At 36.0% G+C, this 14,402-nt stretch overlaps 1 protein-coding gene across 2 annotated transcripts in view; it reads right to left on the reverse strand.

Annotated features, from left to right (window-relative positions):
- Positions 1 to 649: 649 nt before the first annotated feature.
- LOC131159990 (protein CTR9 homolog) overlaps positions 650 to 14,402 on the reverse strand; it is a 66,352-nt gene continuing 52,599 nt past the window's right edge. For both annotated transcript variants that reach the window (XM_058115252.1, XM_058115253.1), the window contains exons 15-24: positions 7,906 to 7,986; positions 7,643 to 7,801; positions 6,380 to 6,475; positions 5,837 to 5,938; positions 5,650 to 5,757; positions 5,321 to 5,545; positions 2,790 to 3,056; positions 2,593 to 2,664; positions 1,617 to 1,937; positions 650 to 1,164 (exon numbers count right to left, since the gene is read on the reverse strand). In XM_058115252.1, the coding sequence (XP_057971235.1) occupies positions 973 to 1,164; positions 1,617 to 1,937; positions 2,593 to 2,664; positions 2,790 to 3,056; positions 5,321 to 5,545; positions 5,650 to 5,757; positions 5,837 to 5,938; positions 6,380 to 6,475; positions 7,643 to 7,801; positions 7,906 to 7,986 (1,623 nt within the window). In that variant the 3' untranslated portion in view covers positions 650 to 972. The remainder of the gene's footprint in view (positions 1,165 to 1,616; positions 1,938 to 2,592; positions 2,665 to 2,789; positions 3,057 to 5,320; positions 5,546 to 5,649; positions 5,758 to 5,836; positions 5,939 to 6,379; positions 6,476 to 7,642; positions 7,802 to 7,905; positions 7,987 to 14,402) is intronic.

The following is a 14,402-nucleotide window of genomic DNA, read 5'->3' on the forward strand; positions in this document are numbered from 1 at the left end:
TCATGGTTCGACTAACCCAATTTGTTATAACATGCAAATCAAAATCGAACCATTTCAAGTGGTTAATCAAAATTTAATTACCATTTTTTCGGCCAATATCAATGATTCACCGAAACGGACCGAACCATCGAAGTGACTATTAATAAACATAGTTTATAAATAAAATGTAAATTTCAAAATCAAGCATTAATATAATTTATAAACTTTGAAGTAACTTCAGCATAAGCTTACAAACATCCAACCATGATTTGAACATAAACAAATTTTGTAATCCAAGATCTAATTCTTGAAAAATAAAAAAACAATTCAAGTTCTAAATTGTTGAAAGTTCTATTTAAATTATTAGATATTAATATATAACTATATATATATATATATATATATATATATATATATATTTATATGCCCTTTATCCATATGGAAAGCAGATATAATCATAATTGTTCATGATGATGATCATTCGTCTAATTCTGAAAGTCATTCTAACACAATTTTTTTTTTGGGTCTAATTCATTCGTCTAATTCATGTGTCATGCATAACATAGAACAACTATGTTCCTCAAAAGTCAAAACTCTATACAATGGGCTCCGCACTGACTTTAGTCAAACCCTACACAATGGGCGTGAAAGTTGCCCTCATTAAAGTGAATTTCAAAATAAGAAAACATAAATTACATTACGTATAACAGGATTCAGAGACGCGCAAACAGCATCACTGAACAATGTTATCAAGTTTAAGGCTTCAAAAATTTGATATTCTCAGACTACAGTGAAGCCTCCAATAATTTCTACAGCCATGATGTAACTTTAATTTTCTATTCATCAATATGTGGAAAATATTTACAATTTTTCTTACCAGATGTACTTCCCTCTTCTCCTCTCTCCATGGAAGAAATGAAGGGAAAAACTGAGGGATTGGGAATGCAGTTGTATATAGTTGGCTTTGAAAGGATTCATAAAGATTATTTGACCTCAATCATCATCAGAGGTAGCAGCATCCCCGTTCAGCTTGTCCCCGTTGTTTCTAACTTCTCCGTCACTTTCTTGCAGCTCGGCAGAGTTCTCTCTAATAGGACTCGCCACTTGTTGCCTGTCTAATATCTCATCATCATCAGAATCTGACCATGTCTGTTTCCGTCGACTTGCGTTCGATGGAGGTGCGGCCTTCACCAGAAAGTTACAAAAACATCACTAAAAAAAGGGAAATCTTAAGAAATTGCTGACGAAAAAGCAATCCTAATCACCCTTGTAAGAATATGACGTTACACCAGACCAGTTAGAAAACAATAATGGAATGACAATTGTTATTTTATTATTCCTAGGAATGAAGAAACTGACCAACATGCACCAGCAAGGGCAGGCTGCCAGTCAAATTAGAAACATAGATTTTCCTAACGACCAAGATGCGCAATCACATACGATAACTGGGAAAAACATATTATTCTGCCTAGTTATAAAGGAGAAGTCTTTGATTATTAATTCATTAAAGATCCAGAAGTATATGCAGCTACTTCTGAAAGACCCATTCATTCCCCAAATCCCCATGGAAAAGAAGAGTTCCTGTTTTGAGACATGTGGAGTCCAAGCCACATGCATCTTCAGCCAAAGAAACTTACCATGTCATCATCAGCATCTGAATCTTCAAGCCCAGCTGCTGCAAGAAGATCCTGAGCATTGTCTTGAGCATCATTATCCTGATCATTCATCTGATTAGAGGGCTCCCTATAGGTCATATTGACTTCATCATCTTCCATTTCTTCCTGATCTTCCATCATAGCTTCTGCATCCGCTGTCTCATAACGTGATCCTGTGTTCTTGTCCTTCTTTCTCCTCTTTCCACCTTTTCTCTTCCTCTTCTCACCATGCCCACCTTCCTCATCTTCAATCTGGGACCTCTCCTTCCGCTTAGAGGCAGGAGTGCTACTTTTCCATTGCTCCTGAAGCCAAAAACAAATTAGAAAGCAGATGTAAGAATTAAGGACGGATATGCTGGAAGTGTAAGCCGATTAACAGATTAGAATTTTTTCTTTAAAAAAAAAAAAAAGTAATTATAATAATGAATGGTACACATAAGTCCAAAACCACCCAAGAATGGCACTACAAGAATAGGATGCGAAAAATTTAAATGCAAAAACACATCACTCTATGCCATAGCAGTTAAATCTTCAGATGCTCCAAAGAAATTCCTTCTCTGAAACACTCCCACTACTCAGCCAGCCCCTCACCCCCATCCCAGAGAATAAAAATGTAAGAAGGGTTACCTCAGTTGAAATCAAAACATGTTAAATTCATCAAATACCATCATAAGTCCAAAAATGCTTGACAAACAACTTGAAACAAATTGTACATCCTGATATATGCATTCATAATCATATTAATAATTCAGATGTATTTTCAAAACCATAAAGTGAAGATGGAAACTAAAATAAATGTGGACATAAATAACAGTCCTTATAACTGAATCAGTACAGTAAGAGTATACCTCCCAACATGTGTAATCTTAGCCCAAAATTTGTAATAATATTTTAAAACCCCTGATTTAATGCCAGCAACTGAACACAGAATGCTGCATAAAACAAAATTAAGTCATACCTTTACACGTTCAAAATGTTCCTCCTGTTGCATCACCCGTTTCAGCTCGTCCTCCTGTTTTCTCCTCTCCAACTGTTTACCCAAAGTAAGACGAAGGACACAATGTTAGACATGATTTCAATATGGGGAAAAAAAAGAATTAGAAGAGACTGTTCAATTGCATATGTATGACAAGAAGAACTTTTATGACAGCCAACCTGAAATTTCTTCTGTTCTTCAGCTTTACGACGGGCTTCCTCAGCCAATGAGACCTGACGAGCAAGTTCAAGTCTCTGTCGGTTCTGCTGCTCCTCACGCTCAGCTGCTTCACAATGAACTTTTGCAGCTTCTAGCAAGTGCTTGCAATACCCCACATGAGTGTCAATTTTCTTCTCATCAAACCCATGAAAGTGAAGGTTGGAAGCTGCCGATAACTGACTAAATATGCGGACAGCATTCTTTAGCTCCGCAACTGTTGAACGCACCTATCAAATAACAGTAAAAAAAAATTCATATTGAGAGAGCATTTAACTCTTAAACTCGATGTGGTTTCTGACAGAGGAACTCACAAATGAGATTCTTGTGAGTTGTGATCACAATTTGTAAACGATGCCTATAAAGCAACTAAACCTACAAAGCATTTTAGCTTGGGGTGGAAAAAACTGCAATAAATAATTTGTTTAGAACAAACTAAACAGCCAGTTCAAATCAAAATAATTAAAGGTGAAACTCACATAACAGAATTATAAAACACTTCCTCTATAAGACTATAGCCCAAATTTTTATTGAGGTTTGTTTACAGTATTCTACAGAATAACTATACATAACACATTGTGTCCAGGAATAACAAAATATCAATCTCAGCATTACCGGCATCATGTCACAGTAATCATAGCAGGTATCTCCCATTAACAAATACCGTGTCAACTACAAATATATGGATTCCACAGTAACTAAAACCCAAAGGAACTATGATGTGCAAATGAAAATTATAGAACACAGCCTAATCCCAACAATTTAGGACCATCCATACAAATCTTTCTTTACCATTTGGTTCTATGTGCATCCATATCTTCCACTAACCCAAGCATCCTCTCCTCAAACTAAATCACCCTCATTAATAATTCCTCAAATGGCAATATCTACAGCTTTTTGTACCTAATATCATTCCTAGAAACTACTCCAACCATCTCTTGTTCTCCTGTCAATTCCCCAACAAGGGCTGCAAATGAATAGAGGTGGTCACAAATAGCTCAAGCTCGGCTCAGTTAGCTTTGTTCAATTTCAAATGACAGCAAGCTCAAACTAACCAGAAGCTCTACTTTAGGCCCCTCAATAGCTTGGATGAGCTTAGATATATGTATGTGTGTACTTAAAATAACACAATATAATATTTAAAATTTATGCTCAAATTGAGAGTTGAGACTGAGTTCGAGCTCAAGTTCATGAATTTTTATCCAAGCCCAGGCTCGAATACCCAAAAGATTGACTTAGCTCGACTCATTTGCAGATCCTTGGACCAGCAAAAAACACATTGCTTATCCCTAAAAATATGTTTCAATGCAATTCAATCTCTTACAACTGCACAATACTCCATAATCATTTCTCCTCCTAAAATAAGTCCACTTCAATCCAATAACCAATGTCATGTTTAGCATACCCCCACCACGAAGATCAATCAAAGATATTGAAAAGGATCATTCCTACGCATATCCAAGCAACCTGAATTCACTAGTTCATGCCTGCAGACTGATGTAAAGAAACTCTCATTCATAGAAAATATATATGACTAATTTCAAACTTCCAAGCAGTGATGTCACAACAGGCAAAAAGCAAGGAAACAAATAACTTACAAAATTCTTTACAAAATTAGTCTTGTTAACAGAAAAGACGCTTATGGAAAAAACTGTAAAAAGAAAATTTATAATATTAGATTAAGATTAAAATTGTTAACTTCCTCAAGATAAAATGAAAAGAAAAACCCAGGTTTTTGTCAGTTGGCCTCATCGGCAGTTTTCAAAGAATTGAGCTAGAAGTTTAACTGTATGTTTGTGTATGATATGAATATTTAAAAAGATAAAATGTAATATAATTTTGCACACATTTAAGACCCAGTTGAGACTAGCTCAAGCTCAAGCTCATGTCTTTTTAACCAAATCAGCTAAAACACCCAAAAGCTTGGATCAGCTAAATTTATTTGCAGCTGTAAAAGAGCATAGTTATATATACTAAAAATAAAATCACAAAATCATTCAATCGCTCTTCCAATCACAAAATACTCCATAATCACTTCTCCTGTCCAATCAACCATGCTTTAATCCTATAAGTAATGTCATCTTCATTAAGACCCTTACTATGAAAATCAATCAAAAATAGTGGAAAGGATTGCTCCATGACACACAAGCAACCAATTCACTAATTAATCATAATCCAGAGTACTGAACAGAAACCCAAAACCCAAAATCCACCGAAATATGTAGGCCTAATTTTAAATTTTGCAACCAGCCCTGTCACAACAGACACAAAGCAAGGAAATAAGTTTTATGGTCCTGGAAGATATGAAAAGTAAGAACAGTAACTATAATATCAGATTAAAAGTTAATTTCCTCAAGATAAAATATGAAGAGAATTGCAAGCAGGCCTGTCACAACAGGCACAAAGCAAGGAAATAAATTATATGGTCCTGGAAAATACAAAAAGTAAGAACAGTCACTATATCAGATTAAAAGTTAAGTTCTCATCAATTGACCTCATCAGCAGTCCTCTTTGTCTTTTGTAGTGTTGAAGCAGAGAACTTTTGCATTGTCACACCAGCATTAAATCTTAGGGTGTAGTTTGAAGGTGCCAAGTGGGTTGCTCTCAGTAAAGTTTTTTTACAATCCTGCCACTGTTCAGCTTCATACTGAGTACGAGCTTGATAAAGAAGAACTTGAGCATCCGCATTATGAAAGAATTTCCGCAAGCAATTTTGGTACTGAAAAAGAAGAAACACAATCAGGACATGCATGCAATACTTCAAGAAAAAAATTATAAACAAGAAGCAGAAGGGTGAGAGAAGAAAAGATCTGGTAGACTAACCATTTTGACAGCCAATGAGAAATTGCCTTGAGCATAATAAACATGTGCCAAATTTATCCACACGTCTGGCATCTGGACAAATATGCTTCCACTTGCAGCTTCTTGAACCTATCATTAGATTATGGCTAAATAGAACTCCAGCAGACACAAAATTTTCAATTTAACTGAAACAACAAATTCAGCTAACCTGTGCAAAGATATCTTTTGAAACATCAAATTGGCCTTTTTCTGCCAAAATCAATCCTGCACCATTGGCAGCATATAAATTCGAATTATGCTGCACCAGAACCTATATGGAAAATTAAAATTTGTATGTCAATGATCATGAATGTTTTGAAAGACCAGCGCATTAAGGAAAAGGACTGAACCTGAAAATGAGACTCAAAAAAACTCAATGAAAGAAGCACACGACTGATTAAATTCCTAGCCAAACTGTCCAATTGGGATGAATCACAGTTTGAAAAAAGGCGATGGTAGTCGATTAACATTGAATCTAGGTTAACCTTATAAAGCCAACAAAATTAAATGAAATTCAGTATTTCTCCTGAAGAACCTTGATTGCTTTTTTCTTTCCAAATCTACTCAGATATCAAAATGTTACTCCTCTCTGAAAAATTGAGAACATAAAGCATTCAAACTTCTGAAACAAAAGCTTCAAACAATAAGCATGTCACTAGTGTAAGACACCACCAGAAAGGAAAAATTAGAGATAAAAGATAAAGCATCATACTTTTGTGTAGAGTTCCTTAGCTTTTTCAAGATGGGTTGCTTCCAACTTGGGAGCTTTTTTTTCAGAGCGGACTGCAGCAAAGTAATTCCAGTTCCCCTTACCAATGCCAAATAGAAAGTATAAGATGCTTGTAGTAGTAATAATGACGACAAATTATGACAAGGAGAACAAGAGCAAAAATAACAAGCGAACAATAACTACCAATAAAATGCAACTTCCATCACAAGAAATGTATCTTCAGTAGGAATCTAAAACTCTCTCTGTTAACACACACACACACACACACACAAGTATATAACAAAGGGCACAACAGTAAGTTAGCAAGCTATTCTGAGCACCATAGTAATTCCGCACATTTCACCAGGTAAAACAAGCTACAAAACCTTAGGGTGGCCCTAAGCAGTCATTTACATCAAGCCAGATTCAAAACAGGAACCTATGGCCCTGTTCATTTAAGGGTTCATAAACAATGTATCATGTATTTTTTATGCTCAAGAACATATTTGGTTAAATGCTTTTGAAATTGTTTCTGGAAATGAAAATAGTGGAACTATGTCTGGTTAAGGTTGATCCAAGTGGCAATTTATCAATAAATAATAATTATTACTATTGGTATTATTGTCATATTACCATTTTACCTAAAAGCTTAAGCTATTAGGTTGCACACCAACAATTAACGTCAAGCTTTAAGACTTTCCTGCACGTGCAGCCCGACAGCGCGTGGAGAGATAAACGAGAGATAAATAACATCCATTACAAGGAAATAATAATTTTTAATCACTAGACAATAAACATGGTCAACAAGACTAGAAGCCAAAACCTCCGGGTAACCAGCTCTGATTTTATGTTAGATTACCACTTTACCTAAACGCTTAAAGTAGTAGGTTTTGCACCAACAATGTAGATCAAGCTTTAACAATTATTATTATCAATATTACTACTATTATTTTAAAGACTGGTTATACCCCACACCCATGTCCTCATTGCATCCAGGAAAATACGTCTGAAAACACCACAAACACCTTAAAATTGTTTCCTCAAAACCTTTTTTTTAGTGATGTTTTCAGATATGTTTCTGAAAATGATTTTTTGGAAACACTTAAACCAAATGGCCCTATGCCTTTCAAGATACTATCCTAGTTCTTCCCACTATGGGCTGCCCCATGGGGTTTCAAATTCAAGGAACTCAGCACCTATCACATTAATATCAAGATACCAATATACCATACAAAAAGGAAATTGAATATACAACAATGTACCCACCAAAGAAAGAGTAGCATAAGAATCCTTTCCATCAGACGCTTCCCGAGCAGCACGGAAGGTATCCTTTGCCTTAACCCAGTCATCGTTCTTAAGTTCCAGCTCACCAAGCATGGATAATGCATCTGGACACTTGTCATTCACCTTCAGGGCTTCACCAACCTACAACAAAAAACATCTTCTTATATGATACGCCACATATGCACACATTACACAAAAGTAGAAGAAGAAGAAGACGAGGTTGATGACATTGGAACAATAATAACCAGTTCAATGCTTAATTGAATATTATTTCGAGCTTTGGCAATGGCAGCCAGCCTCAGATAGGCATCTATATAGTCTGGATACTGTCAAGGAAAAACAAAGAGGTCAGACAAAATGCTCAGTCCTAGCTGAAATAATAAGAACCAAGCCACAAAACACTAAACAACATTCATGAAAAATTATGGAGCAATTTGATAAATAATGTGAAGCTTCCATCAATAGGGAAAATTATAATCAAGAATACTTCACATGATTTAAAACAAAACAATTTTTTTGTTTTAACTTCAGGTTTGTACTTGTACTGATGAATGATAACTTCAAAGTTGTTTTATCAGAAAAAAACTTGAAAAATAGTGAAAAATTAAGACATCTTTAGAAAATATTTTCATAGCAAAAGAAAACATAATAGCTTGTTGCAGCCTGAAGTACAAGAAAACTACATTGCATAATTTCATTAGAACTAAAAAGGCTGGGAGTTGGGACAGGTGCAATATGCCAAAAACTTTCAAAATTTTGCTTAGATATTGGTTGTGATTACTGCGTTTTATTATGATATTAAAACACAAATACAACTATTCAAAACAAAAGTTCAAGTGAACTAACTCACTTTGCATGTATAACTCAGACAAGGGGCATCTACAACTGAATAATATTGATATCTCACTAAGCATTTTTTTTTCTTCGAAGTCTGATCCAAAAAGAAGGTGCAACCCAGATTTTGGTTTCTGCGAGGACAGACTAATCCTTGTACTCCAATTGAGATACCTAACTCTGACCTTTTCTTTTCTTCAAATTGTTCTCCTTTTGTTGCTAATCCTCTATCCAAAATTGAATTGGCAGGAGCTCCAAAGATGGTTGTAAAACCTAATGTTGGTATTCTACCTTCTCTAGAATGAGTCTATTTACCTGAAGGTATATCTAAATTCCACGGGGATTCAAGTGAAAAGGCAATTTCATGAGTATTGAAATTCTTAAGGTTACATTTGGTTCTGCAATGCCTATTCCTAGGAATAGAATAGTTATAAGGGAAGAATCTAAGTTTGTATAAAAATAAATTATTACCAAAATAAAAATGGCAATCTAAATTTTTTTATGTATTTCAAGGAATACATAGACAAATCAACATTCCCAAATTTCACCATAGGAATGTCCAAATTTCTCATTTTTTTTCCCATATATATATATATATATAGCAAACCAAATGTGGCCTGTGGTTGGAAGGATTCAACGGAGCCATAAGCATTGTTAGGCGACTAGGGTATTAAATTGGTTTGTCCATCTGGTCAAGAGGTCCAAGTGGTGGTTTCCCCGGGGTTGAGGGAGGCGAAGAAAAAGTGAAGATGGAATTGCAGAGCATAAGCTCCGTCAACTATCGGGACAGTAATGGGATAGTAGGGGAAATAAAGCTACAGGTACCAAATTCTTAAAATAAAGATTTGGATTGGAATATCAGGAGTCTATGCTATCTTAGGAAGCACCTTAAGATTAAGCAGGTGGTTAGGAGTATTTGGGAGTTTACATTAAAAAATTCGGTTGCTCTATCTACTAGTAGTTCAAGGAGTATTTTTATTGTGTAAGATATTAGGGTAGGAGCAAGGTCTTAAATTTCGATTTCGACTCAAATTTCGAAGCTCCAAAAGTACGGAAATTTCAACGGAAATTTCGACGGAAATTTCGATTTCGATGTCAATTTCGATTTCGATTTGAAAAAATAACAAAAACTAGTAGTAAAGCATGGAATTTTTTGTGAAACTTTAGAAATGGTTAACAAACATAAAAATATAAGTTTTAAGACTAATATATTACAAATTAAATACATCTATGTTTTGTATGAGGTGGAAAAGTTGTAAAATAGTATGTGTATCAAACATGTTTGTAAGATAATGTACATTAAACATATTTAGTTAATGGAAACGAAATTCATAAATCATTTAAATATTATTTATTATACAAATATTGATAATTTAGACATGAATGGTTAAATAAAATATTACTATAAGTTTATTTTTTCATATAATTTAAAAAGCATTTGTGAAAACCTTTTGTTTCAATCAAATAAATAAAATAATTTAAAAGAGAAATTTCACTTCCCTCTCGAGATTTTGATAAATTTTGACAAATTTCGCAAAAATTTCGGGGTTCCAATAAATTTCGGATGATTCGTTGAGATTTCGACGGAAATTATGCAAGACGGAAATCGACTGCCATTTTGATTTCGAAGGTGACAGAAATCGGAAATTTCGACATTTTCGTGGAAATTTAAAACCATGGGTAGGAGTTACTGTTGATGGGCTTGTTGGATCTTTTTCTTTGCCCATTCATTTAGAAGTTAGGGGTGAGGTTGTTGGGGGTTCAAGTCTGTTTATGGGCCTAATTGTCCTGTTTTAGGTGTTGTCGTGGGAGTAACAGTCGGATTTTTTTATTTTTGTTCTCCTTTTTGGGTTGTGGAAATGATGTTAATGTTACTATATTTTCATATGAAAAGTTAGGGAGTCAAGGATAATTGCTAGTATAAGGGAATTTTATGAGTTTATCATGGATTGTGATTTAAGAGGCCACAGCTACAAATATTGATGGATTTTAGGCCTATTATTTGGGATTTTCAGCCTATTAGTGCATGATTTAAGCTAAAGCATTGGTGAATAGATTAAGTGAGGTTCGAAATGGAACCATTGGTTCTTAAAAGAGTTCCTTTGGTTACCGGGTTTTGGATGCAGCTTTAGTAGTTAATGACATTGTGGGAGATGTTAAGGGTAGTAAAAGCGAGTGGTTATCTTCAAGCTTGATTTGGAAAGGTTTATGAGAGGGTGTGCTGGAGATTTTTGGAGAAAGTGGATTAAGATTTGCCTCTTCTTCGTTGTTTCTGTACTGATTGTTACTAGTGAGCCAAAATGGTTTAATTCTTTGAGATGGTTCATTAAACTGATTTGTTGTTTCCTTCTCTACTCACTATTGTCATAGATGTTCTTAGTACGACAATTAGACATGGTCTTTATATGAGTGTGATGGAGGGTCTTAGGGTGGGGCTTGAGTAGGTGACTACTTCTCATTTATAGCTGTTGATGACACTATTTTCTCACTTACACAATTTAGATTGTTTTGTTAATATGTTCACTCTTTTGCAAGTCTTTGAAAAAATGCCAAGTATCATAGACGTGGAGTTCTCAATGGCCAAAAAGAAATCACCCTTGCCAAAATCCTCCTAAAGTGTCAAGCAGCCTCACTCGTGTGGTGGCAAGACTACACCAAGTCTAGCCTAGCTGTACTCATCCTTATCCAAAGAAACACTCAAGTATCCCGCCCAATAGTCAAGTCTCACAGTTCAACAGCCATTGAATCAAGGTCATCATTAATAAACTCAAACTTGAAAGGTAAGGAAAATAACTCACCTTCACCAATAATAAGGGTAACTCTCATCCCCTTAGCACAATTGAGGCCTAAATGATACCACCCAACTATATAGCTGACGGCTAAGTGCGTACACTCAAACCTCTAGAGTGAGAGTACCGTGCAATCTCATTCTCAAATGGATTGTCTCTGGGGATTCCAATCCCACACAGAAGCCTAGAACACCCCTCGAGGACGTCAAGAGCTCACCCCTGAGTGCTCCTTAGGACGCTTACTTACTACCAATCAGGATACCGAGTGAGGTAGGCTGCTCAGCTGGTGTACCCCATAAAGTACAAGTATCCGACGTATTCTTGGTCATATACGAGTAACCACCAAGGATCTAATGATCATACATCTTCAATTCAAGAACACCACCATCAGAACAAACTGGACCAACCACGTCATCGATACATATCGAAACCATACCCGTGACAATTACACAATTGCATCTAGGTTAGCCAACTTTTCCTCCAAGTCAATAAATACACCAAAACACCATGTGTTAGGGTCGTAAAACTCTTAAGACCCTAACATTTTCCCTCACTTTGTCCATCAATGTCCTCGTTTATAAACATACACAAAGCAAGTTTCAACAATATTAGCAGAACTCCAACATAGGAGGTTCCAACCAACCACAAACCGAAATGCTTCATAGTAGCCAATCTTGTCTCTAATCCCATTGTGACTGACACAGAGCCGTGCTCATGGCTCGAGGACATCTATCCAAGGTGCTCACAATTCATTCTTCCCTATAGATTTAAGGATGTCACCTCTCTCTATAAGTGCGAACTTCTCAAGTTCTGTAAAGACACCTTTAGGCAAACTCCTCTAACCATCCACTTCCACCAAATCTAAGAGTATCACCTCTGCTTGTGGAAGGAGAACACCACAATGTCGCAACAAATAACCCATTCGAGCTCCAATGCCACCCACAATAGGACGACTCACAAAGTGTGCCAACAATACCCGACTCAAAGTCGCAAGGTATCTCATCTTAGTTCCCATCCATTAACCCTTATCCTTTGTAAAAGGTATAAAGCACCATTAAGTATCTAGACATTCACAAGACATTCATTGAAGACCAGCATTCATTTCATTTACCAACCACAGGTTACCTGACAAGTAGGTTGCACAGGACAAGAACCTACTCAAAGATAACTTGCTCCTCCCCCTACTTAATGTCACAAATTGGATACCCACCATCGATTTGATGCCAACGGTTTCAATCTTAATCTCATTTGATCTGAGAGATACACTCTGATACCAATTATCACATACGTGGAGTTATCAATGGCCTCCTAAAATGTCAAGGAGTCACGCTCGTGTGGTGACAAGAATACACCAAGTCCAGCCCACCTATCCTCATCCAAGGAAACACTCAAGTGTCTAACCCAATGGTCAAGTCTCACAGCTTGAAAACCCTTGAACCAACTAAGATCATCACTATTGAACCCAAAATTTGAACAGTAATGAAAATAACTCACCTTCCACTAGTACTAAGGGTAATTATTTTCCCCTCAACAGAACAGGGGTCTAAGATAATACCACCCAACTATATAAAAAGACAACTAATAAGGACGTACACCCAAACTTTTGGAGCGAGAGTACTACACGATCTCATTCCCAAATGGATCATTCATGGGGCTTCTAACCCTATATGGAAGCCCACTACAACCCTCAAGGATGTCAAGAGCCCACCCTTAAGCGCTGCTTAGGGTGCTTATTTAGTACCCATCAGGATACTAGGGAAGGTAGGCCATTCACCTGGTGTACTCGCAAAAGTACAAGTCTTTGAAGTATTCTTGGTTCCACATGAGTAACCACCAGGGATCTAATGATCATACATCTTAGATTCAGGAACACCACTATCAGAATTATCTAGACCAACCACAACATCATTGAGACTACCTAAACCATCCCCGTGACAATTGAATAGTCGCATCTAGGTTAACTGACCTTTCCTTCAAGTCAATAATCATACACCAAAACCATGTGTTAGGGTCACAAAACTCTAAGACCCTAACACCTAGCTTAAACATTATCTTTCTTAAGAGTGGCCCGGTGGGTATTAGTAGGGTGTCTTATTCATAGCTAGCACAGTTCTTATGCATGTGTTCCTTTAGGTTGAATCCTAGGGTTGTGTCCTTCTGGAGTTGTTTGTCAAAAAGGCATCTAGGAAATTCAATGCACACAGAGAATCATTTTGTTATTATAGGAGTGTGTATTATTTAGTCACCTTTGACTCCTATTCCTCATTAGTTCTTATCTCTCTTCAAGCCCAAGACGTGTTGATCTTAAATCATTTTTTTAATATATATTTTAAATTTTATTTATTTATTTATTTTGTAGTTGGTGGTGAGGGTAAAAGGAATTAACTGGTTAGTTGGGATAGGGTTTGAAAGCCAAAGGGCGAGGGTAGTTTATGTTGGCAAATCTAGTTTCCAAGAGCATTGCCTCACTAGGTAAATTGTAATGGTGTTTTCCCTTGGAGCCTAGATACTTATTGCATAGGCTCATTCACAACAAATAATGAGAACCATCATAATTAGTGGAATGCTATAGTTAGTATTAATGCTTCACTCATACGAGTTTGCCAAGGTTATTTCTCAAATTTTTCTTTTCCTTTTTTTTTACCTTCCTTAGGCTATACTCCATTTTCATAAATGAGAGAGTTCATTTCTAGGAAGACCTTAAGATAGATAGATCCTTTTAGGATTGTGTATCCTCCCTCACCTTGATCGTCTTTCAAATTTCCACAGAGCTCCAAAATCTATATTCTTTGTTTTCATTTGGGCTAATGTTTCTTTACTTTTTTATTAAAAAGGAACTAGATTAAAAGGGAAGTTGTTGAGCTTGTCCTTTCATAGTGATTAATTCTTTTAGTTGTCCTTCATGTTGCGATTGTCGAGTTTGGATTTTGAATGGTTTTAGGGTGTTTTCTTGCCAAATCTTATATATATCACCTTCGATTCAATTGGTTCTCATTTTTCTTTATAACACATGATTAGGAAAGCTAAGGCTGCTTTTGTGCTTGAAAATGCATTTGGTTAAGCGTATTCAAAACTGTTTCAAAATGGGGTGATGGAAGGGGATATGGTGTTTTAACACC

The sequence above is a fragment of the Malania oleifera genome, chromosome 7, assembly GCF_029873635.1.
Source record: "Malania oleifera isolate guangnan ecotype guangnan chromosome 7, ASM2987363v1, whole genome shotgun sequence".
NCBI classification, from domain to species: domain Eukaryota; kingdom Viridiplantae; phylum Streptophyta; class Magnoliopsida; order Santalales; family Ximeniaceae; genus Malania; species Malania oleifera.